At 47.8% G+C, this 23,014-nt stretch overlaps 1 protein-coding gene across 6 annotated transcripts in view; it reads left to right on the forward strand.

Moving 5' to 3' along the window:
• PI4KB (phosphatidylinositol 4-kinase beta) overlaps window positions 1–23,014 on the forward strand; it is a 36,000-nt gene that overhangs the window by 5,400 nt on the left and 7,586 nt on the right. For 3 of the 6 annotated variants that reach the window (XM_019022353.4, XM_019022327.4, XM_063695253.1), the window contains exons 3-8: window positions 6,166–7,102; window positions 14,893–15,120; window positions 16,339–16,566; window positions 19,058–19,167; window positions 20,428–20,532; window positions 20,759–20,882. In XM_019022353.4, coding sequence (XP_018877898.1) covers window positions 6,166–7,102; window positions 14,893–15,120; window positions 16,339–16,566; window positions 19,058–19,167; window positions 20,428–20,532; window positions 20,759–20,882 — 1,732 coding nt within the window. Of the gene's footprint in view, window positions 1–6,165; window positions 7,103–12,411; window positions 12,457–14,892; window positions 15,121–16,338; window positions 16,567–19,057; window positions 19,168–20,427; window positions 20,533–20,758; window positions 20,883–23,014 lie in introns of all 6 variants that reach the window. The other 3 variants (XM_019022331.4, XM_019022311.3, XM_055358225.2) reach the window with 2 other exon arrangements.

The following is a 23,014-nucleotide window of genomic DNA, read 5'->3' on the forward strand; positions in this document are numbered from 1 at the left end:
TAAAGCCATTCTATGAAAATATAAGCACATAAAAATATCAGAATTGGTGCAAACCAATCCATATTTATCTAGTCCATGGAAAAAATTTTGAAAAAGAGAATGGTGATTAACTGGGTGAGGGGATTGATTTGGGGCTCTTTACCATTCTGTCCTAGCAGAGACTGATCCAATAAGTCCTTTAATGGAGGCCAGTAGAAAGTTGTTTGCCTGGAATCTTTTGAGGTGATAAGAAATGGGGAGCTAGGTTAAGCGATAGCATCTCCTACCCAGAGAGTCCTCTGCAGACATGTATTTTAACTGTTCAGTCACACAGAACATATGTGTATATCTTCTGTGTCTTCTCCAGCTGCTGCTCTGCGTGACCTGTAACAATTCCTTGTCACTCAGACCAGAATTCCCTACTTTGCCCAGTTGGGAGCTGTGGAACTCAGTCAGTTGTCAACTTTTCCTAGGGGCCAGCTGTTAGGCTGTGGAACAGGGGAGGCCTCTTCCATTTCCCTTCCAGTCTGACTGGAAGGAGAATTTAGGTTCCCAGTGTGAAGTGTAGAGCCTCAGTTGTCTGAACCCCCTTGAAGGCCATAGGAGTCATTTAATATTAAAAATTTAGATTGTCTTCTGTCACTTTTTTCTTATTCCTCTGACTTAGAAGGGGAAGGCTGTTGAATACAGGACTTTTTCCTTCACCTTTTCTTTTGCTTTCCAGTCCTTTCATTTTCTTTAGAACAGTTACCCTCAAAGGCTTTTTTTTTTAAAGACAGAGTCTCACTCTGTCGCCCAGGCTGGAGTGCAGTGGTGTGATCTCGGCTCACTGCAAGCTCCGCCTCCTGGGTTCATGCTATTCTCCTGCCTCAGCCTCCCGAGTGGCTGGGACTACAGGTGCCCACCACCACGCCCGGCTAATTTTTTGTATTTTTAGTAGAGAAGGGGTTTCACTGTGTTAGCCAGGATGGTCTCCATCTCCTGACCTCGTGATCTGCCCTCCTCAGCCTCCCAAAGTGCTGGGATTACAGGCGTGAGCCACCATGCCCTGCCCACAAAGGCATATTTTCTTGGCATTCAAAAATAAATGAACCAAGCTGGGCATGGTGGCGGATGTCTGTAATTCCAGCTACTTGGGAGGCTGAGGCAGGAGAATCGCTTGAACCTGGGAGGCGGAGGTTGCGGTGAGCCAACATTGCACCACTGCACTCCACTCCAGCCAGGGCGACAGAGCCAGACTCCGTCTCAAAAAAAAATAATAAAAAAAAAAATAAATAAAATAAATAAAATAAATAAATAAAATAAAATAAAAATAATAGTAATAATAAATAGCTAAAGCAATTTAACCCTATTCCCTACAACACCTTCTTCTCCATATGACTTGCTTCAGATGCAGGCAGTGCCTGGGTTCCTGAGAGGCCAGGGAAGAGACCCAGCTCCAGTTTGGTGGTTTCTAGTGGCAGAGCTGCTTATATAGGAGAGGAGTCTGTTTTTCCTGCACCTCTCAACATTGTCTAGCTCCCTGAGGAGTAAAAGCTGCCGGGAGGGAGAGTCTGTTCAGTAGCAAAATCCTCTGAATACTGTGATGTGATTCTTAGCTGAGCCCTGGGAGTTTTTCTTTTGTCTGTGAGATAAAAGAGGTGATAGTATCCTTATTTGCCTTCCTGGTGCCAGTAATAATCCCAATCGTAGTTAATTGGGGCAGGCATCTGCCAAATTTTCTAGTGAGGTCTGAGACACTATTATGTGGGAGAATGTCTGAACTGTATTTCCCTTGAAAGTTTTGAAAAGTGTACTTCTAGGAGCTTTCAGTGACTTAAAAGTCTGTGGACTAGAGGGAGAGGAAAGGATGTACCAAACATAGAGACTGAGAAAAAGAAGTTGATTGTTTAAGATGATTGAGGCTATCACATGAGTTTCTAAGCAGACCTAAAAGGTAGTGGTCCCCATTGAATCGGTGACCCTCTGATCAGAGTGCCCTACGAAGGTGTGGCAGGGAATGATTAAAGCTTCCTTCTTATTATTCCTGTGCAACTCACAGTTGCGAGTAGGGACAGATCCACATAGGCAGCCATGCTGGTTCTACTGCTCAGAGGGCACTACCTAATTTTGGGAGAGAGCATAGTGAAAGAGTTGCCACCTTCTTACCAATACCAAGCTCAATCTGCATCAGGGATATTAAATTCAGGAATGAACTTGCTTGGCAGAGTTGGCAGAAAGAAACAGAAATAGCCTTTTTTGGTGATCTCTGAGAACAGAAGAGTTCCCCATCCATCTTTCTGCAAAACTTTAGTGGTGACTGCTGGGAGGCAGGGAGCTGGACTATATGATATTGGGCAGTTAAAAGTAACCTGGGGCCGGGCGCGGCAGCTCACACCTGTAATCCCAGCACTTTGGGAGGCTGAGGTGGGCAGATCATGAGGTCAGGAAATCGAGACCATCCTGGCTAACATGGTGAAACCCCGCCTCTACTAAAAATACAAAAAATTAGCCGGGCGTGGTGGCGGGCATCTGTAGTCCCAACTACTTGTGAGCCCGAGGCAGGAGAATGGCATGAACCTGGGAAGCGGAGCTTGCAGTGAGCCGAGATTGCACCACTGCACTCCAGCCTGGGCGACAGAGCGAAAGTCCATCTCAAAAAGAAAAAAAAAGTAACCTTAACATTTCAGACATACAAGAACAGACACTGGAAGGGTGGTGGTGGAAAACAGCCTCCCAGAGGGACTAAAGAATCTCTAGGCCTCCTTATTCCACCTACCCAAAGTATATGCATTCAGGGTCACCAGGGTTGAAGGTGATGTCACTAATATTTGGAAATTACCTGTATTCCAACTCTACAAAATCTTTCCTCTTGCTCATGCTCTTGAGTGTGTCTTAGACTCACTCTATTAGCATTTTTGTGAAGAGGCCTCTGAGTCTGAGTCCTTTGTTAGCTGTAGTCAGATTCTGGAGCCAGGTTGATCTGATGAAATTTCCCCAGTTCTGCACTGATTCCAGATTTGGTGAGGCTCTGAAGGATTGTTCTTGGAGAGCAGTGGCTTTCGTCAGCAGTGTTCTTTCATTGAACTTCCTTCCAACAGTCCCTCCAGAGGAGGTGTTCTTTGTTTTGTGACTCCTGTTCCTCCCTGTTCTTTGGAAGGCCTAGATCTATGAGTCCTAGTCTGATTTCTTTTTGCCTTTTCAATTGTCCCTCCAGTTGTTAGAATGTGTGTATGACAGTGGGGGGAGTGGTATTGGGGCAGAAAAGGCTGTCATAAGTATTTCTGGAAGATTCTCAAACAATTGGAACTCTTTGCTTCCCTTATAAAACAATATAAGTTTTATGTTACACACACACTGGTTAGTAACCTTTTAGGTGATGAGGATTCAACTAGCATTTCTTTTTTTTTTTTTTTTTGAGACAGAGTCTCGCTGGTCTTGAACTGCTGACCTCAAAGTGATCCACCCGCCTCGGCCACCCAGTGCGCTGGGATTACAGGCATGAGTCACTGTGCCCGGCTTCAACTAGCATATATTGAGTACTGCTATGTATCAAAGACTGTGCTAGATTCTTTCATACACGTGATGGTATTTGTTCCACATAGCAACAATGAGAAGGAAGTGTTTTTTCCCAATTTGCAGTTGAGGATAAACGGCTTGCATAAGTTGCACATTTCTGAAAGGCTGAATGAGGATTTTCAACCCCAGCCTATTTGCCTTCGAGTCCAGAGCTCTTTCCATTATATGTTAGCAGCCACGGCACTGGAGAAAGAGGGTGTGATGTCATGATGTCAGACAACCAGAGAAATGGCACAGCTTCGGCAGGGTTGATGATGGTTGTTTTAGAGCTGCCTTCTTCTAAGTGAAGCCTGGCATGGTATTTACTGGCCTTTATTTTCTGGGAGCTTTGAGTTTAAAAGGGAAGGTAAAAAATACCTGTAGCTAGAGAAATATATCAAGACTTTAATTTTATTTATTTATTTATTTATTTATTTATTTGAGACAGAGTTTCGCTCTGTTGCCCGGGCTGGAGTGCAGCGGTGCGATCTCGGCTCACCACAACCTCTGCCTCCCGGGTTCAAGCGATTCTCCTGCCTCATCCTCCCAAGTAGCTGGGATTACAGGCATGCGCCACCACGCCCAGCTAATTTTGTATTTTTAGTAGAGACGAGGTTTCTCCATGTTGGTCAGGCTGGTCTCGAACTCCTGACCTCAGGTAATCCGCCTGCCTCAGCCTCCCAAAGTGCTGGGATTACAGGCGTGAGCCACTGCGCCCGGCCTTTTTTTTTTTTTTTTTTTTTTTTTTTGAGACAGAGTCTCACTCTGTCTCCAGGCTGGAGTGCAATGGTGTAATCTCGGCTCACTGCAACCTCCACCTCCCAGGTTCAAGCAATTCTCTGGCCTCAGCCTCCTGAGTAGCTGGGATTACAGGCGACTGCCACCACGCCTGGCTAATTTTTGTATTTTTAGTAGAGACAGGGTTTCACCATGTTGGCCAGGATGGTCTCGATCTCTTGACCTCGTGATCTGCCCGCCTCGGCCTCCCAAAGTGCTGGGATTACAGACGTGAGCCACTGTGCCTAGCCAAGACTTTAATATTAAATAAAGATGGCTGGGCAAGGTGGTTCACACCTGTAATCCTAGTGCTTTGGGAGGCTGAGGCAGGAGAATTGCTTGAGGCCAGGCGTTCAAAGCTAGCCTGGGCAACACAGCAAGACCCCATCTGCACAAAAAAAATTTTTTTTAATTAGCTGAGCATGATGGCACACACCTATAGTCCTAGCTACTCGGGAGGCTGAGGCAGGAGGATGCCTTGAGCCTAGGAGTTCAAGGTTACAGTGACCTATGATCATGCCACTGCACTCCAGCCTGGGCAACAGAGCAAGACTTGTCTCTAAAAAATAAAAATAAAGGTGAGATGCACAGGACCTGTGTGTAGAATGTTATATGAGTAAGGAAATATAGTCTAAAGTGGAAAATAAAAAGGTTATAGCAGGCATTTAAAGGGAGACAGGAAGAGCAAGTGGATAGAAAAGTATTTGAAGAGTTAGGGAACAAGGGAGTAACACCTGACTTGCTTCTCAGTCTACCCGAAGAATCTGTAAATCACCAGGCATGGTGGCTCATGCCTGTAATTCCAACACTTTACGAGGCTGAGGAGGGAGGATTGCTTGAGCTCAGTTCAAGACCAGGCTGGGCAACATGGTGAGACCTTGTCTCTACAGAAAAATTTAAAAAATTAACCAGGCATGGTGGCACATGCGTGTAGTCCCGGATACTTGGGAAGCTGAGGTAGGAGGATTGCTTGAGCCCAGAAAATCAAGGCTACAGTGAGTTCTGATCGTGCCACTGCACTCCAGCCTGGGCAACAGAGCAAGACCCTGTCTCAAAAATAATAAGATTAAAAATTTAAAAATAAGTCAGGCATGGTGGTGTGCACCTGTGGTCCCAGCTACTTGGGAGGCTGAGGTGGGAGGCTTGCTTGAGCCCAGGAGGTCAAGGTTGCAATGAGCCCAGATTGTGTAATTGCACTTCAGCCTGGGTAACAGAGCAGGACCTTGTCTCAAAAAAAAAAAAAGAATTTGTAAATCTAGGCCAGGTGCGGTGGCTCACGCCTGTAATCCCAGCACTTTGGGAGGCCGAGGCGCCGGATCATGAGGTCGGGAGATGGAGACCATCCTGGCTAACATGATGAAACCGTGTGTCTACTAAAAATACAAAACAAAATTAGCCGGACGTTGTGGTGGGCGCCTATAGTCCCAGCTACTTGGGAGGCCGAGGCAGGAGAATGGTGTGAACCCAGGAGGCGGAACTTACAGTGAGCTGAGATTGCGCCACTGCACTCCAGCCTGGGTGACAGAGCGAGACTCTGTCTCAACAACAACAACAACAACAACAACAAAAAGAATTTGTAAATCTATATAAATACAACATATACAAAACAACATTTCACATATATAAGCTAAGAACGGAGGCTAAGCCAAGTAACTACAGGAGGAATGACGAGTAATGTAATCAGAAGTGGAGGTAGTCAGGAAAGCTTCCTAGGAAATGTCTTCTTATCTGATTTTGAAGGAGTCCAGGAAGACAAAAAGAGGAGGTGCCTGGGAAGGTATCATAGCAAAGGGAAGATCTGAGGATGGCACCACTAACCAATGTGTGTATGTGTCTCCCTTTCTGTTCTTTTCTCCCTCCCTCTTCCTGTAGCTTGGAAGCTCGAAGTCTGGCTGTGGCCATGGGAGATACAGTAGTGGAGCCTGCCCCCCTGAAGCCAACTTCTGAGCCCACTTCTGGCCCACCAGGGAATAATGGGGGGTCCCTGCTAAGTGTCATTACGGAGGGGGTCGGGGAACTATCAGTGATTGACCCTGAGGTGGCCCAGAAGGCCTGCCAGGAGGTGTTGGAGAAAGTCAAGCTTTTGCATGGAGGCATGGCAGTCTCTAGCAGAGGCACCCCACTGGAGTTGGTCAATGGGGATGGTGTGGACAGTGAGATCCGTTGCCTAGATGATCCACCTGCCCAGATCAGGGAGGAGGAAGATGAGATGGGGGCCGCTGTGGCCTCAGGCACAGCCAAAGGAGCAAGAAGACGGCGGCAGAACAACTCAGCTAAACAGTCTTGGCTGCTGAGGCTGTTTGAGTCAAAACTGTTTGACATCTCCATGGCCATTTCATACCTGTATAACTCCAAGGAGCCTGGAGTACAAGCCTACATTGGCAACCGGCTCTTCTGCTTTCGCAACGAGGACGTGGACTTCTATCTGCCCCAGTTGCTTAACATGTACATCCACATGGATGAGGACGTGGGTGATGCCATTAAGCCCTACATAGTCCACCGTTGCCGCCAGAGCATTAACTTTTCCCTCCAGTGTGCCCTGTTGCTTGGGGCCTATTCTTCAGACATGCACATTTCCACTCAACGACACTCCCGTGGGACCAAGCTACGGAAGCTGATCCTCTCAGATGAGCTAAAGCCAGCTCACAGGAAGAGGGAGCTGCCCTCCTTGAGCCCGGCCCCTGACACAGGGCTGTCTCCCTCCAAAAGGACTCACCAGCGCTCTAAGTCAGATGCCACTGCCAGCATAAGTCTCAGCAGCAACCTGAAACGAACAGCCAGCAACCCTAAAGTGGAGAATGAGGATGAGGTAAAATTCTGGGGAGGGCCAGAGACAAAAGGTGGTAAAGGGCTGCATGGAGACAGGATGCCTCCTATATACACACAGGGTTACGCTGTTCTTTCTGTCCTCCCTCTGTTTCATTTCACTGATAAAAGCATGGAATGTTAGAATGGAAAGACCTTAGAATTCATGTATTTTGCCTGCCTTAGTTTACAAAGGAAGAACTCAGACCCAGAGAGATAAAGTGAGTTGCCTCAGGTCATATAGGTCATGGCAAGGCTGATGCTCCTGACTGTGTCCCAAATCATTTTTATTAAACTGCACTGGCCAGGTGCGGTGGCTCACGCTTGTAATCCCAGCACTTTGGGAGGCTGAGGCAGGCAGATCACGAGGTCAGGAGTTTGAGACCAGCCTGGCCAACATGGCAAAATCCCATCTCTACTAAAAAATACAAAAATTAGCCAGGCGTGGTGGTGGGCGCCTGTAATCCCAGCTACTTGGGAGGCTGAGACAGGAGAATCACTTGAACCCGGGAGGCAGAGGTTGCAGTGACCAGAGATCGCGCCACTGCACTCCAGCTTGGGCGACAGAGTGAGACTCCGTCTCTAAATAAATAAATAAATAAATAAACTGCCATTCCATTAACATCTACTATGTTAATGAGAACTGTGGCAGAAACCCTCCACACCCTGACCTGAGACTTGAGATAGCTACCAGAGCCTCTCAGAGCAGCATCTGTGGGAAAGGAAAAGGTACTATTGTCTTTCTGTGTGCTGGGGCAGGGGAGATGTTAGAACATCGGCTTCATTCTCCTGGCCACTCCTCCTCATAATCTAATCCCTTTTCACTACCCCCTGAAGATCCTACCTTTTGTTGACATAAGTGTAAGGTTCATTCTCTTATTACTGAGGCATCTGGAGAATGCCTTCATTGCCTGCCTTTCCTTAGGGGGAAGAGTGCCTTGCTGGTATCTTTCCCATAACATTTGGGAGAAGCACAAAGGGAAGAGAAAGCACTCTTAGTATAGAGTAAATATAGTGCCTAGTCAAGGACCTGGAGGCTGGGAAGAAGAGGAAGCTACAGCAGCAGTTGGAGGTATAACTTAGGATATAGAGCAGGGAAGAGGTGGCCACATGAATAGGTTATACCCACTCTTCACTCCACATCTGGACAGATAGCAGGGAAAGCTGCCCAGTGGACTACCAAGTGTCCGTGACCTGGTGTCCCAGCCAGACAATGGTGCTCCAGTCCTCCCCTCTGACTCACCATTGGCCAGGCTCCCATCCTGGCTTCCAACCCAGCCTAGAAAAGAGGGAGAAAAAAAGGAGGAATTCGCACTTTTTGAAAAATGCGGATAGCTATGGTCTTGGCATCTGCCTCTGTGGGGCATATAACCCACCCACGTTTTTGATACAATGGGACTTCTTTCAAATAGAGGGAAGTCAGAGTGACTAGAGAAAAGGAAGAGGGAGGGAGACTATAGAGCCTGCTCTCTGGAAATTTGGAATTTTGTCAGGATAGTTTAATAATGGTAAAGCTAAAAGTGCTAACATTTATTCAGCACTTATGTGCCAGGCATCTTGCCAAGTACTTTACATTTAATCCTCACAACCATGCTGAGAGACAGGTATTATTTTACCAGCGAGGAAACTGAGGCTTAGAAAAATTAGATGTTTTGCCCAAGGTCCCTCAACTAGTGAATGTCAGACCAGGACTTAAATCTCCAGCTGGTGCTCATAATCATTCAGCTGAACTACCTTGGTTATTTCTCAATATCTACTTCCCGAGGTCCCCAGCTGTCAGAAGCCATGTGGGGAAGAATGGCCCAGGCTATGGCCATCTAAGCTTCCACATCCATGCACAGGCATAGCCAAAACTGCTGTCAGAACTAGAAGGAACCGTTTTCATATCTGGTTGAGCTTGGCAGCAGAGCCCTGGGTCATGAAGAGAAATTGCTGCAGAACAAGAAGAGTCATCCAGATTCTAGTGGAACATGAAGGGTTGGATAGCTGTCTCATCTTGGAGTCAAACCTGTAGCAGAGGGTGAGCAGCTGGAAGTGAATTCCTTGGTGCCTCTTGTCAGGCTTGGCTTTTCTCTGTATCCATTTTGTAGTGCTCATCTTAGGACCAGAAAAGCTGAGGCCTCAGGGCTTTTCTTACTCTGCTGATCCTTGGTCCCTCTTTCCTTACATCTAACTCCCACTCCAGGATAAGATTATGGATGGCACTGAGGGGCAGGTATTAGGTGAATACTTGTATCATTTAGGGTGGGTTCTGTAGCTGCCGTTCTTCCAACCTGACTCCTTATCTTGGGTCACTAGATCCAGGAGAGGAAGGAGATACTATGTTCCCAGGCACTCCTGCGTTATCTGATACTGACAGAATGAAATACCTGAATTCATTATGGCTCCACAGAAAATGGGAGAGCAAGAAAGAGACAGAAACATGAATATCACTAGGTTTCTAAGCATTAGAGTCTTCAGCACAGGGGTCTCTCCCAACCCTTTTCCTTCCATCCGTCCTTCCTTCCTTCCGCCCACCCGTCTGTCTGTCCGTCCGCCCTTTTTCTTGCAACAGGATCTTGCTCTGTTGCCCAGGCTGGCGTGCAGTGGCACAGTCATAGCTCACTGTAGCCTTTAACTCCTGGGCTCAAGCAATCCTCCCATCTTAGCCTCCCAAGTACCTGGGGCTACAGCTATGTACCACCACACCTGGCTAATTTTTAAAAAATTTTTTTGTAAAGATGAGGTCGTGCTCTGTTGCCCAAGCTAGTCTCAAACTCCTGGCTTCAAGTCATCCTCTCGCCTCAGCCTCCCAAGTCACTGGGATTACAGGCATGAGTGACTAGACCCAGCCCCTTTGGCATTTTGAGGATGCGTCTGTCAAGGCTTTTGTCCCCTAAATACCAAAGGAATTGGTTTTCCTTTTACTCATCCTTCTTCCCTTTCATGTAACATTCATTCACTCAACATGTAGTTATTGACTTTGTACAATGTCCAAAGCCGTGAGCTGTGCTGTGGAGGACGGGGGATAAAATGTTATCCTTCCCTCTAGGAACGTGTGAAGTAATAATGAAAACCCCAGTATCTAGGGAACTGTTTAGTTTGTGACTCTCTTGAAAAAGTTGTTTTCTGCCATAAGCAGGAAGTATACAGCTTACTAAAATGAGGCACATAATTATCTAAGACCTAAGCAGAGATACTCTAGGAGAATCTCTAGGTAGACCCTAACACTCTGCTCCCAGTCTCTTGCTTTTCTTTTAGGTTCTGAGTTTAATACTATGCTCCTACCACCAGTAGAGGGGCTCCCAAGGATGAGGTCAGGCCTCAAAGAAGAGGCTCAGGGGCAGCATGTACAGTTCTCTTCCTGCCCATGGTCTCCCTGCAGAGTTGTTCTCTGCTCAGCTCTCACAGTGTTCTCTTTCTTACTATGAGGAATCCTTTACACACTCTCCCACAGTCAGAAGGCTTTGTGCTGATTTTTCACATTTTCCACCACTGCTCCTCAAAGCCTGCCGCTTCAAAGCCATTTTATCAGCCTAGTCGGGGAACTCTGCCCAGGCAGTTTGTCCTCCCATTTGTAACCAAATGGCAAATATTTTGGTATAGAATGGGGGAGCTAAAAGGAGAGAGTGATTTAGGTATCACACCCTCCCCCACATAATGACACTGTTAGTAGATTAGCTTTGTCTTTTCAGGACTGCAACCTTTGTACGGAGAAATCTGCCGCATGTCACACTGGAAGCCCCAGTAGGCCTTGTAGCTTGATATGGTGTGATGTCAGCTTCTTGCTTCATCTTTACTCCCCGGAGCTGACTCAGTATGAGTGACTCAAGCCCAGGGAGTAGGAGAGGAGCAGGTCATGATATACCTCCCTTCCCCCAGGGCTGTCAATGAGTCAGACAGGACCTGTCTGTGACAGAATCAGCTGGAGCGTTGCTCAGGGAGCCAATATCCTGCCTGCTGTTCCTTCTCCAACCAGCTCATAGGTAGAAATAGAACCACTAAGTCATAATAGACTCTGACATCCTCACTGCCTTAATTCTCCCACCACCTACCCAAAATGGAAGAGTTGTTGCCTTAGGGGCATGTTTCCAAATGTGGCTTCTCCCTCAAAGTGCTCCAGTCCCCAGATTCTTCAAGGAAGGACCTGACTATAGGACCTCCAGCTAGAATAGAACTGAAACCATGGAATTGAGTTCAAGTGGATGCTTGAATCTACTCAGCAGATTTCAGAGTAGAAACTCACTGACCACTGCCCTCCTGCCCTGGGAGCTCTTAGGACTTTGTCTTTTAAGTCTAACCTCCCCGCCCCCCGACCTCAACGTCCCCCCCAACCTAGATTTGTGCACACGTGCTGCTCTGTTCCCTGCCCTGGTAGACCATGTTGGACAGAACCCAGGATGAGCCCTGTGCATGAGTGTTGCCTCAGAGCTGCTGAGTGAGAGTTTGACACCATCTCTTTCCCCTGTTTTTGCACACGGACACGTATGACACAGCAATGGGGTGATGTTTAGATAAATCCTCTGGGCTGGGACTAGGACAGCTGCTATCCAGCTAGTCAGCTTTCTAGATGGATATAGCTAACTCCCCAACTTATATCAAAAATTGTAATATATTGATTGTCATGTGGATAGCCTGATAGGAAGCCTAAGGAGGTTTGGTAGATAGGAGATTGATTTATCCTTCACTCCCATCAGCATCCAGCCCAGAGATTTTGGGCTTATTGGTCTAGGATGCTCTTTGTCACAGAGGTTCAAGGTTGGGATTCAGCTTCCCAGGGTGATAATGAGTCTAATTAGAGAAGAGGTATACCTGCCACTGAAAGTTTAGCTTTTCTTCCTCCCTGAGGTTTCCAAAAAGCTGGAGGAACATGGGGTTTCCAGTATGGGAGCCATGCAGCTTATTAAGTTCAGTCCTGTGGTGGTCCCCATGGAGAAGGATTTGGTTGAGAGCATGTGAGTGGGTAAAAAAAAAAAGAGCAGGGAAGCTTGGCAGTGCAGTTACTGCCCTAGGGACCCAGCTTTAGAGCTTTGGCCTAGAAGGAAGATCCATTCAGTTGAGAATAGAAGTGAATAAAGTGAAAAGCAGAGGTTGCTTTGTCTCTTCAGTCCTTCTGACCTTAAAGTCTGAGCTGCCCTTCCAGCATCTCCTACAAGTGGTCAAGCATCTGGGCAAGTAGCATTTCTGAGTTGACTTTCTTTTATTAAAGCAGAAAGGTAGAACTTCACTAGAGAAGCAGTTACGATCCAAGTTGGAGCTAAATTCTTTACCTTTGTCTCTCTCCCCTCCCTTCCCACCCCCTCCTTCTCCCTTTGCCCTCTGGCCCTTTCCCAGGAGCTCTCCTCCAGCACCGAGAGTATTGATAATTCATTCAGTTCCGTAAGTGGGGCCAGGCTGGGACGGGGTGGCAGGCTCCCCCAGTGGCCGCATTTCCTCTCCGTCCCCAGGTCTTCTGAGCCCCCAGGCCAAGGCTGGAGTTAAAATGCCCCTTTTCTTACTGGGAGATCAGCTCCTCCCTCCCAGACCTCCCAGATCTGCTGGAGTCCCCCTGACCTTTGCGGTGGAAATCCTGAGCCCAGGCTGAGATGAGCTCAGCTGATCCTTCTCAGAGACAGCTGGAGTACAGTGCTGCTCAGCCCCCAGCTCCTGAGTGTCTGGAGCAAACAGCTGGGAGAGAGGTAGAATTCACTCCTGGATTGGAGCCAAAAGCTGCCTGGCAGAAACCCCCAGGATCCTGTTTCTCCCACCCAGAACCCTTTCCCCATGGCTTCTGCCGTCAGATTATCAAATATTTATTCATAATCTTCTAAATGCTAGGCCCTGTGCTGGTGAGCTGACTCCAAAAACAAATAGGACTTGGCCTGAAGGAAAGTTTTGCCTCTCCACAACTGGTTTTCTTTTTTAACTTCAACCACATTTTTTCCAGGTCTGAGTTCTTCCCTTTTCCCAGCTCACTGCCCAGGATGTTCCTTAATCCCCTCTCCTTTCTTGTTCCCTCTGGACTAACCCCTGACCCTTTGGTCCCACAGGGTCTTGGACCTTGTTGCTGGGCAAAGACGTGAGAGGAAATGCAGGACCTCTGGGAGTTTGGCTGATTTTTTTTTATATTTTCTATTTGATTTGTCTATCAAATCAGTTTTCTCTGTTCTGTGCTAATCCCCTTTCAGTCATGATTCCTATCTCCTCTCATGTGGCAGAGCCTCTCTCTTGAGGCCTGGGGTCACATTTCTAACATGCTCACGTAACTTAGGGGCCCCTAACCCAAATGCTGATTTGAGAATGGGAAGGAATTCTGCCTTTTCTAATCTGAGATGATTATGAATTGGTTGGGGTAGAGGGTCCTTGGGACAGAGATCAGTTGCCATCTGAGTGGATTCAGATGAAGGAAGAAGTGAGTCTTCAAATTTCCTCTTATTTTCTTTCTCTATTAGACCCCCAGGATATTTCCAGGGACCTTAGAAACCCAATTCCATTGTTTTCCTTTTCTTTATCTCTTTTCAACAATGTCACTTAAAGCATTCCTGAAGGATTCAGACACCCTCTTTCAGTCCCTATGTGGCACTCTGAACCATCTCCCAAGAGGCAGAGGCTGGAATGAGCTTTTCCTTTGAATCCTGGCACTGTTGCACATGCAGAGGTAGGCCTGATACTCCCCAGTTTTCAAAAGAAGCTCTTTTAGAGTGCGAGGGAGCAAGGATAGAAATTCTCTCAATCCAGAAACTAAGCAAGACACACGGAAAGGGAGAGAAAGGCTTGGTGAGTCAAATGCTGTTTCTACAAAGGAGGAGAGATTGTTCTTATCCAGCTGAGGGGAGATGGGATGGGGAGTTGGGTGGCTGTCTTGATAAAATGCCCCTTACGGTAGAAGGGCTTAGACTGGGAAGAGAGCCCTTCTTCATGTCTAGCTGAGTCCCTCTTTTTCCCCACCTGCACCTTAATTCCAAGACCAACTTTGCTCTTTCTGAGGATGACTGAATTGCCCAGCACAAGGAGCCAAACTCACAGCAGGGAATTAATATGAGGAACCTAGTCACTGAGAGGTAGGGGAAGAGGACCCAAAGAGGAGTCACTAAAAGAGACAGGCCTTCAGGGCCATCATCAAGGGCTAAAAGGAGCTGTTGCTTTCTCCATCTACCTACCTCCTTCCATCTGCTTTTTCTTTCTCCTTGATTAATGCAAAGTCTGCTCATCGGCTCATCCTCTTTCCATCCCCTGCATGTGCACTGACGCCTTGTAAGAGATTGTGGGACAGACAGGGGGATACCATGGAAATCAACAGAAGTAATTTGAATGACGAGCATCTTCCCTCTTTGAAAGGGGAAATGTTGATGTGGGGCTCCCTTCTCTAGCCTTGCGGGACTTGACGGAGCCCCTCGGCAGAGATCTAGCCCAAGGATCCAGATGGGGAGAAGGACAACCCTGTTCTTGAAAAGGGTGAAACAATTCAGGTGTAAGCAGCTCTTCTCTCTGTGGCCCTGGCTAACCTATCCAAATGTCCCCCTGCTCACTCTGAAGCCTTGGTACAGTCCTTAAGGAACCCAAGTCCAGGAGAAGAGGAGTGTATCCCAGTTACCTGGACTCATGGCCTCCCTTACCCTCAAGGGATAGCCTATAGGGAAGGAATGTGCTGGCTCTTCTCAATTCAAGTTGTGAAGCGTGGGTGGAAGCTCCTACTAAGACTAAAAAGCAGCTCCTTTCCTGGAGTTCTCCAGATAGTGGGGTCCCCGGCCTGCATGGCCAGGAGTGACTGAGTGGGTGTGCCATTGTATTCTATGGTTTCTTCACCATCTTTTGTCTTACCCCAAACCCCTGTAGCCTGTTCGACTGGCTCCTGAGAGAGAATTCATCAAGTCCCTGATGGCGATCGGCAAGCGGCTGGCCACGCTCCCCACCAAAGAGCAGAAAACACAGAGGCTGATCTCAGAGCTCTCCCTGCTCAACCATAAGCTCCCTGCCCGAGTCTGGCTGCCCACTGCTGGCTTTGACCACCACGTGGTCCGTGTACCCCACACACAGGCTGTTGTCCTCAACTCCAAGGACAAGGTAGATGGGTTCTGGCCCAAACCCCTACCCTGGACGTGACTCTTCACCCATGGTTGTTCAGGGTTTGCGTGTATGACCAGTGAGGCCCGCACCAACATCCTAGACTCCCTTCATAGTTCATGATGCGTATGTCAACCATGACTCTGTCTCAGTGCGATTGTGATTTTGAGAGCCCCCCTGTATCCCTTTTTGGGCTTTGTTTTTCTGGACCAAAGAAACCTAATCTTTTTAGCTTCCTTCTTGCTGTATCTTAGGAGAATTGCTCTTCACCCCACCTTATGGTCATTTTGGTAGCTTTTCTCCAGCCCTTCTATAACTCTTGGGCTTTCCAGATACAGCAACCATAAGGATAGAGAAATATTTTGTTTCTAAGACCTTTTCTGATCAGAATGAGCCGACAAAAGGAGAGAAGGATGCCCAATTCACACTGGAGAGAATTAGCTGAATTTGTGTGCTGACTGGAATGAGTATTCATGGTTCAGATTCTTCTTTTTTTTTTTTTTTTTTTTTTTCTTTTTGAGATGGAGTCTCACTCTATTGCCGAGGCTGGAGTGCAGTGGCACAATCTTGGCTTACTGCAACCTCTGCAGCCCAGGTTCAAGCGATTCTCCTGCCTTAGCCTCCCGAGTAGCTGGGATTACAGGCGCCTGCCACCGCACCCGGCTAATTTTTGTAGTTTTAGTAGAGACGGGGTTTCACCATCTTGGCCAGGCTGGTCTTGAACTCCTGACCTCATGATCCACCCGCCTCGGCCTGGGATTACAGGCGTGAGCCACCGCGCCCGGCCCATATTCTTCTTTCAAAGGAAATATTGAAGTTTGGGACACTCCTTGGGACAGTGCCCAGCTTTGTCCCAGTCTTTTTGTCCACTGTAGCTCCCTGGGCCCTGTCTTCAGGACGAGCCCACAGAGGCATCTAGGCCTCCCTTACAACCTGTAATTGATAGTCTGGAGTGGTTTGGCCCAAGCGCATCATCTGTACATTTTGGAGCTCAGTTGAAACATTTTGAAGACTTAAGGATTCTCTCACCCAAATTCTTTACATAGGTGATCATAGGACAAGTATCTGCCCTAAATATAGTGTTCATAGTTTCAGAGGACTATTGGATGAAGGCTGGAGCTAGGAGAAAGGACAGCAGGAAGAACCTTGCTAACAGAGTTGAGATTTGGGGGTTAGTGGTGGAAGTAAGTTGCAAATACTGTCTCACTCTTCCCCCAGGCTCCCTACCTGATTTATGTGGAAGTCCTCGAATGTGAAAACTTTGACACCACCAGTGTCCCTGCCCGGATCCCCGAGAACCGAATTCGGAGTACGAGGTCCGTAGAAAACTTGCCCGAATGTGGTATTACCCATGAGCAGCGAGCTGGCAGCTTCAGCACTGTGCCCAACTATGACAACGATGATGAGGCCTGGTCGGTGGATGACATAGGCGAGCTGCAAGTGGAGGTGAGGAAGCTTCAGGGAGGTAATGCTGGGTCACAGGCGCTTTCTCCAGGAGCTTTCACTATATTGGAAACAAGACAGCATATCCCAAGGCAGGGTAAGGCACGTACCCTAATGAGTGGTGTAGGTAGTGAGGGGTAAGAGGGGGAAAGCTCTGAACAACTCTAGCCTGGAATAGATTCAGGTGGAGTTCATTTTCCAGGTGAAGGAATTCAGATTTAAATGTAAAGAGGAGCTTCTAGGCCAACGGGAGTGAGGGAAATTTAATGAAAATATTTATTGAACACCTACATAAAGTTGTCATAGAATAGCAGAGGATGAGAAGTCATACATTAATTCATTCAAGAAATATTTATTGAGGGCCTTCTATGTGCCAGACCTGAGTGCTGTATGCTAGTGAACAAGACTTGGCCCCTGCCTACAGGGGATTTATGACCTAACTGGAAAGAGAACAAGGCCAGTAAGCAAGTAGTTGTAGTGTGGTGAGAGTCAAGTCATGGGGGAAAGGATAGGACATTATAAGAGCACCAGACTTGGGGCGGGCATCACAAGAGATTTCCTGGAGGAAGTAATCTATCAGCTGAGGCTGGAAGCATGGGTAGGAATTAGCCGGACAAAGAGTGCTGGACAGAGGGAACACTGCATGCAAAGGCCAGAAGACAAGAGGGAGCTTGGGCCATTATAGGAATTGAAAGAAATTTTGCCTGGCTGTGATGTGCAGGTGTGAGGTAAGAAGTGGTGGAGAATAAGACTGGACACGTGGGCATGGACCAGACTATAGGAAGGACCCTGTAAGCTGGGGAAAGAAACTTGAACTTTATTCTGGGGCATGAAGAGCCAGAGCAGAATTTTGTGTAGAGCTATTAACACAGCTGGCGAGGCGCAGTGGCTCACACCTGTAATCCCAACACTTTGGGAGGCCGAGGTGGGTGGATCACTTGAAGTCAGGATTTCGAGACCAGCCTGGCCAACAAGGTGAAACTCCATCTCCACTAAAACTAGAAAAATTATGCCAGGTGTGGTGGTGCACGCCTGTAATCCCAGCACTTTGGGAGGACAGGGCGAGCAGATCACCTGAGGTCAGGAGTTCGAGACCAGCCTGGCCAACATGGTGAAACCCCGTCTCCACTAAAAATACAAAAATTAGCCGGGCGTGGTGGCATGTGCCTGTAATCCCAGCTAATCGGGAGGCTGAGGCAGTAGAATTGCTCGAACCCAGGAGGCGGAGGTTGCAGTGAACCAAGATCACGCCACTGCACTTCAGCCTGGGTGACAAGCAAAATTCCGTCTCAAAAGAAAAAAAAAAAAAAAAAGCCAGGTGTGGTGGAACATGCCTGTAATCCCAGCTACTCGGGAGGCTAGTGATTCTTGAAGCACAAGAATCACTTGAACCTGGGAGGCGGAGGCTGCAGGGAGCTGAGATCACAGCACTGCACTCCAGCCTGGGTGACAGAGTGAGACCCTGTCTTAAAACAAAACAAAACAAAAACACAGCCAGGGCCAGGCGCGGTGGCTCACGCCTGCAATCCCAGCACTTTCGGGAGGCTGAGGTGGGCAGATCACCTGAGGTCAGGAGTTCAAGAACAGCCTGACTAACATGGTGAAACCCCGTTCCTACTAAAAATACAAAAAATTTGCCAAGCATGGTGGCGCGTGCCTGTAATCCCAGCTACCCAGAAGGCTGAGGCAGGAGACTCGCTTGAACCCGGGAGGCGGAGGTCGCAGTGAGCCGAGATCACACCATTGCACTCCAGCTTGGGCAACAAGAGCGAAACTCCGTCTAAAAAAAAAAAAAAAAAAAAACACAGCCAGGTTTCACTTTGCCAAAAGACAGAATCTCTGTCTTTGAGCTTATAGTCCAATTGCAGAAATTAGACATTTAAGAAAAAAAAATTTAGATATACAACAAAGCAGTGTGTACTAGGTGACAAATGGAGTTGAGAAGAAATGCTCTGGTATAAAGGAGAGAAGAGACTTGACATGGGCCTTGGGGTCTGGTAGAATATTCTGTATTTAGAGAGAGATGAGAAGATAAGATTGAATGACTTAGATTGAAGAAACTGTCAGAAGCTAGTCTGCAAAGGGTCTGCTTTGGACCCTAGGGGAGAACGCATCCCTATCCTTGGGGGACTCTCAGTGAGGCTGAAATTTTGAGCTCCTGTGATGGTCATGGCAGTGGTTTGCAAACTTTAGTGCATTGGAAGTCTTCTGGAGAACTTGTTAAAAATTCAGACTTTCAGATCCCATTCCCAGTAATTATAATTCAGATTGATGGTGGGGCCTGGGAATCTGCATTCTGGGTAATTCTACTGCAGGTAGTTCACATGTTGAGAAATGCTGCTCTGGGCAGCCTGGGGTCCCAGTAACCAACATGGTGTGTAAGCAGAGTTTGAAAGAGAGGGATGAGCATGCTGCAGTGATAGCAAGCAAGCAGGAGGGGAAAGACGGGAGACCTATACTTTAGCACTTCTGACCAGCACTCCCCTTTCTCCAGCTCCCCGAAGTGCATACCAACAGCTGTGACAACATCTCCCAGTTCTCTGTGGACAGCATCACCAGCCAGGAGAGCAAGGAGCCTGTGTTCATTGCAGCAGGGGACATCCGGTATGACCAGATCACATTGCCCCTCATTTTTCATCCCTCTTTCGGGAACTTCCCATCTCTTTGTTACCTTCCTCTCCATCTCAATCATCTGTTGTTGGCCTGTGTCTTTCCCTCTTTCATTCTGTCCTTGTTTGGGGCCACCAAACTTGAGGCAATGAAGGTGTAGGTTGAGAAATTACTTGGGCTACCAAAGAAGGAAATTAAATTTTAAAAAGACTCCAAAGGGATGAAAGCACCAGAGGGGCCAGGCATAGTGTGGCTCACACCTGTAACCCCATCACTTTGGGAGGCCGAGGCGGGCAGATCACGAGGTCAGGAGATCAAGACCATCCTGGCTAACACGGTGAAACTCCGTCTCTATTAAAAATACAAAAAAATTAGCCAGGCGTGGTGGCGGATGCCTGTAGTCCCAGCTACTCAGGAGGCTGAGGCAGGAGAATGACGTGAACCCGGGAGGCGGAGCTTGCAGTGAGCCGAGATCGCGCCACTGCACTCCAGCCTGGGCAACAGAACGAGACTCCGTCTCAAAAACAAAAACAAACAAAAAAAAAAAAAACAAGAAAGCACCAGAGGAAGGAGTTTGAGCAGTGTGTCTCAAGGTGGGGTCTCAAAGCAACTGTGTCAGAATCCAGGGGGAGGAAGGAGGACTTGTTGAAAATGCAGATTCTAGGCCGGGCGCGGTGGCTCACGCCTGTAATCCCAGCACTTTGGGAGGCTGAGGCGGGTAGATCATAAGGTCAAGAGATTGAGACCATCCTGGCTAACACGATGAAACCCCATCTCTACCAAAAAAATACAAAAAAAAAAGTTAGCTGGGCGTGGTGGTGGGCGCCTGTAGTCCCAGCTACTCGGGAGGCTGAGGCAGGAGAATGGCGTGGACCCAGGAGGCGGAGCTTGCAGCGAGCCGAGATCTCGCCACTGCACTCCAGCCTGGGAGACACAGCGAGATTCTTATCTCAAAAAAAAAAAAAAGAAAAGAAAAGAAAAGAAAAATGCAAATTCTAGAGACACACCCATTCTGAATCAGCCTTGGTAGAGGAATATGGAGGGCCTGGTAATCTTAATTTTAACATGATTACAATCACTAAGTTAGCAAAAAGGTGTCATTGGTTATGTTTTCTTCCATGAGTCCCTTTCAGCCTGGGTTCCTATCTTTGTGTGTCCAGAATCCAGGAGACAGTGCAGGAAATGTCAGTATAGACTGGGCATGGGGCTTGGGGGTAGCTTCTCCAAGCAAATGATGTATTTTCTTCCTGCCAGCCGGCGCCTTTCGGAACAGCTGGCTCATACCCCGACAGCCTTCAAACGAGACCCAGAAGATCCTTCTGCAGTTGCTCTCAAAGAGCCCTGGCAGGAGAAAGTACGGTGAGTTGGGTGTGGGTCTCTGAACCCCTCTCAAAGCTCAGAGGCAGTTGCAAGTGCTCACTGCACCAACTTTATTGTCCATCAGCCTCCAAAAAAATCTGTCAGGCTTCTAGGCTGTCTGGGTCCTTGCCCTATGGGGCATTTGCTTGGGATTTTTTGTGGAAGCCATGTCTCTTGTCCTCACCCTGGCATCAACCTTTGACACCCTTTACTTCTCTCTTCACAGGCGGATCAGAGAGGGCTCCCCCTACGGCCATCTCCCCAATTGGCGGCTCCTGTCGGTCATTGTCAAGTGTGGGGATGACCTTCGGCAAGAGCTTCTGGCCTTTCAGGTGTTGAAGCAACTGCAGGTAAGAGAAGAGAAGGAGAGGCCAGGCACAGTGGCTGTAATCCCAGCACTCTGGGAGGCCGAGGCGGGTGGATTACAAAGTCAGGAGTTCAAGATCAGCCTGGCCAAGATGGTGAAACCCTGTCTCTACTAAAAATACAAAAATTATGGCTGGGCGCGGTGGTTCACGCCTGTAATCCCAGCACTTTGGGAGGCCGAGGCGGGTGGATCACGAGGTCAGGATATCGAGACCATCCTGGCTAACACGGTGAAACCCTGTCTCCACTAAAAATACAAAAAATTAGCCGGGCGTGGTGGCGGGCGCCTGTAGTCCCAGCTACTCCGGAGGCTGAGGCAGGAGAATGGCGTGAGCCCGGGAGGCGGAGCTTGCAGTGAGCGGAGATTGCGCCACTGCACTCCAGCCTGGGCGACAGAGCGAGATTCCGTCTCAAAAAAAAAAATAAAAAAAAAAAATAAAAAAATTAGCTGGGCGCAGTGACGGGCACCTGTAATCCCAGCTACTTGGGAGGCTGAGGCAGGAGAATAGCTTGAACCCAGGAGGTAGAGGTTGCAGTGAGCTGAGATTGTGCCACTGCAGTCTAGCCTGGGCGACAGAGCAAGACTCTGTCTCAAAAAAAAAGAGAAGGAGAGAAAGGGGAACTCAGCCCAACTCCAGCCAACCTGAGGTGACTACACAGATTATTCTGCCGGGGACCACCTTCCTGCCAAGGTCTAAAACAAAAGCAGAGTAAAGAAAAGCTAGTGCGACTTTCCCCTGGGACGAACAGCCATAGGAACAGCTCCACAGCGGCCTCTTTTGGCCCTTTTGTGACCTGCACCTGTCCTGTTCCAAGTCTGAACTTTAGAGTGCTAGGTTTGCCTTTTAGCTCAAAACTTCCAAAATGTCCTGGCACCCTGGCATGGGCCTGTAGTCTCAGCTAGTCAGGAGGCTGAGGCGGGAGGATGTCTTGAGCCCAGGAGTTCTGGGCTGCAGTCCACTATGCCAGTTGGGTGTCCGCGCTAAGTTCGGCATCAATATGGTGACCTCCTAGGAATAGGGGACCATCAGGTTGCCTAAGGGAGGGGTGAACTGGCCCAGGTCAGAAATGGAGCGGGTCAGAAATCCCGTGCTCATCAATAACAGGATCGAGACTGTGAATAGCCACTGCACTCCAGCCTGAGCAACATAGCAAGACCCTGTCTCTGAGAAAAATATGCATTTGAAGAAATCAGCGTTTTTTTTCCTTATTTTATTTTATTTTTTTTTGAGATGGAGTTCTGCTCTTGTTGCCCAGGCTGGAGTGCAATGGCGCGATCTCGGCTTACCACAACCTCCGCCTCCCAGGTTCAAGCGATACTCCTGCCTCAGCTTTCCCAAGTAGCTGGGATTATAGGCATGCGCCACCACGCCTGGCTAATTTTGTATTTTTAGTAGAGATAAGGTTTCTCCATGTGAGCCAGGCTGGTCTCGAACTCCCGACCTCAGGTGATCCGCCCACCTCCACCTCCCAAAGTGCTGGAATTACAGGCATGAGCCACCGCTCCTGGCTGAAGAAATCAGCATTTCTAACTGAAGTGAGCCAAAAAGAAAATTTTGCGGAGGCAAAGTTTAGTGACCCACCTTTTCCTAGTGTTAAGTGTGTGCTAAGGCACATGGAAGACCAATTTATTTCTACAAGGCACTGAGATTTTTTCAAGAAATAGCTGTCAAATCTCAAGGTGAAGATCTAAATGTGAACAGTTTACTAATGCACTACTGAAGTTTTAAATCTGTGGCACAATCATTGTAAACATGGGGTTCATTTCTCTAAATTGATTTCTAATCTGAAATTACTGGAAAACTTCCTTGCCCATTTTTGCCAAACTTAATTTCTGGTTTTTGGCATATATGCACTATTCAAAATGCCTCTAATTTTAATGCCAACACAATTGGTTGTAATCAGATTTTTAAATAATAATAATTTGGTCCTCCCCCTTTAAAAAACAACATAAAAACTTCCCAAATTGGTCTGTAGCAGGTAGGTTATAGTGTGCTGAAATATTGATCTTCTGATCCCCCTGGGTTGGTCACCTGCAAGCCACTTAATTGTTTAATACTGTTCTTTATACCATATAAATATTTTCATTTTCCAGAGAAGTCTTCTCTGGACCTAA

This window comes from Gorilla gorilla, chromosome 1 (genome assembly GCF_029281585.2).
Source record: "Gorilla gorilla gorilla isolate KB3781 chromosome 1, NHGRI_mGorGor1-v2.1_pri, whole genome shotgun sequence".
Lineage (NCBI taxonomy): Eukaryota > Metazoa > Chordata > Mammalia > Primates > Hominidae > Gorilla > Gorilla gorilla.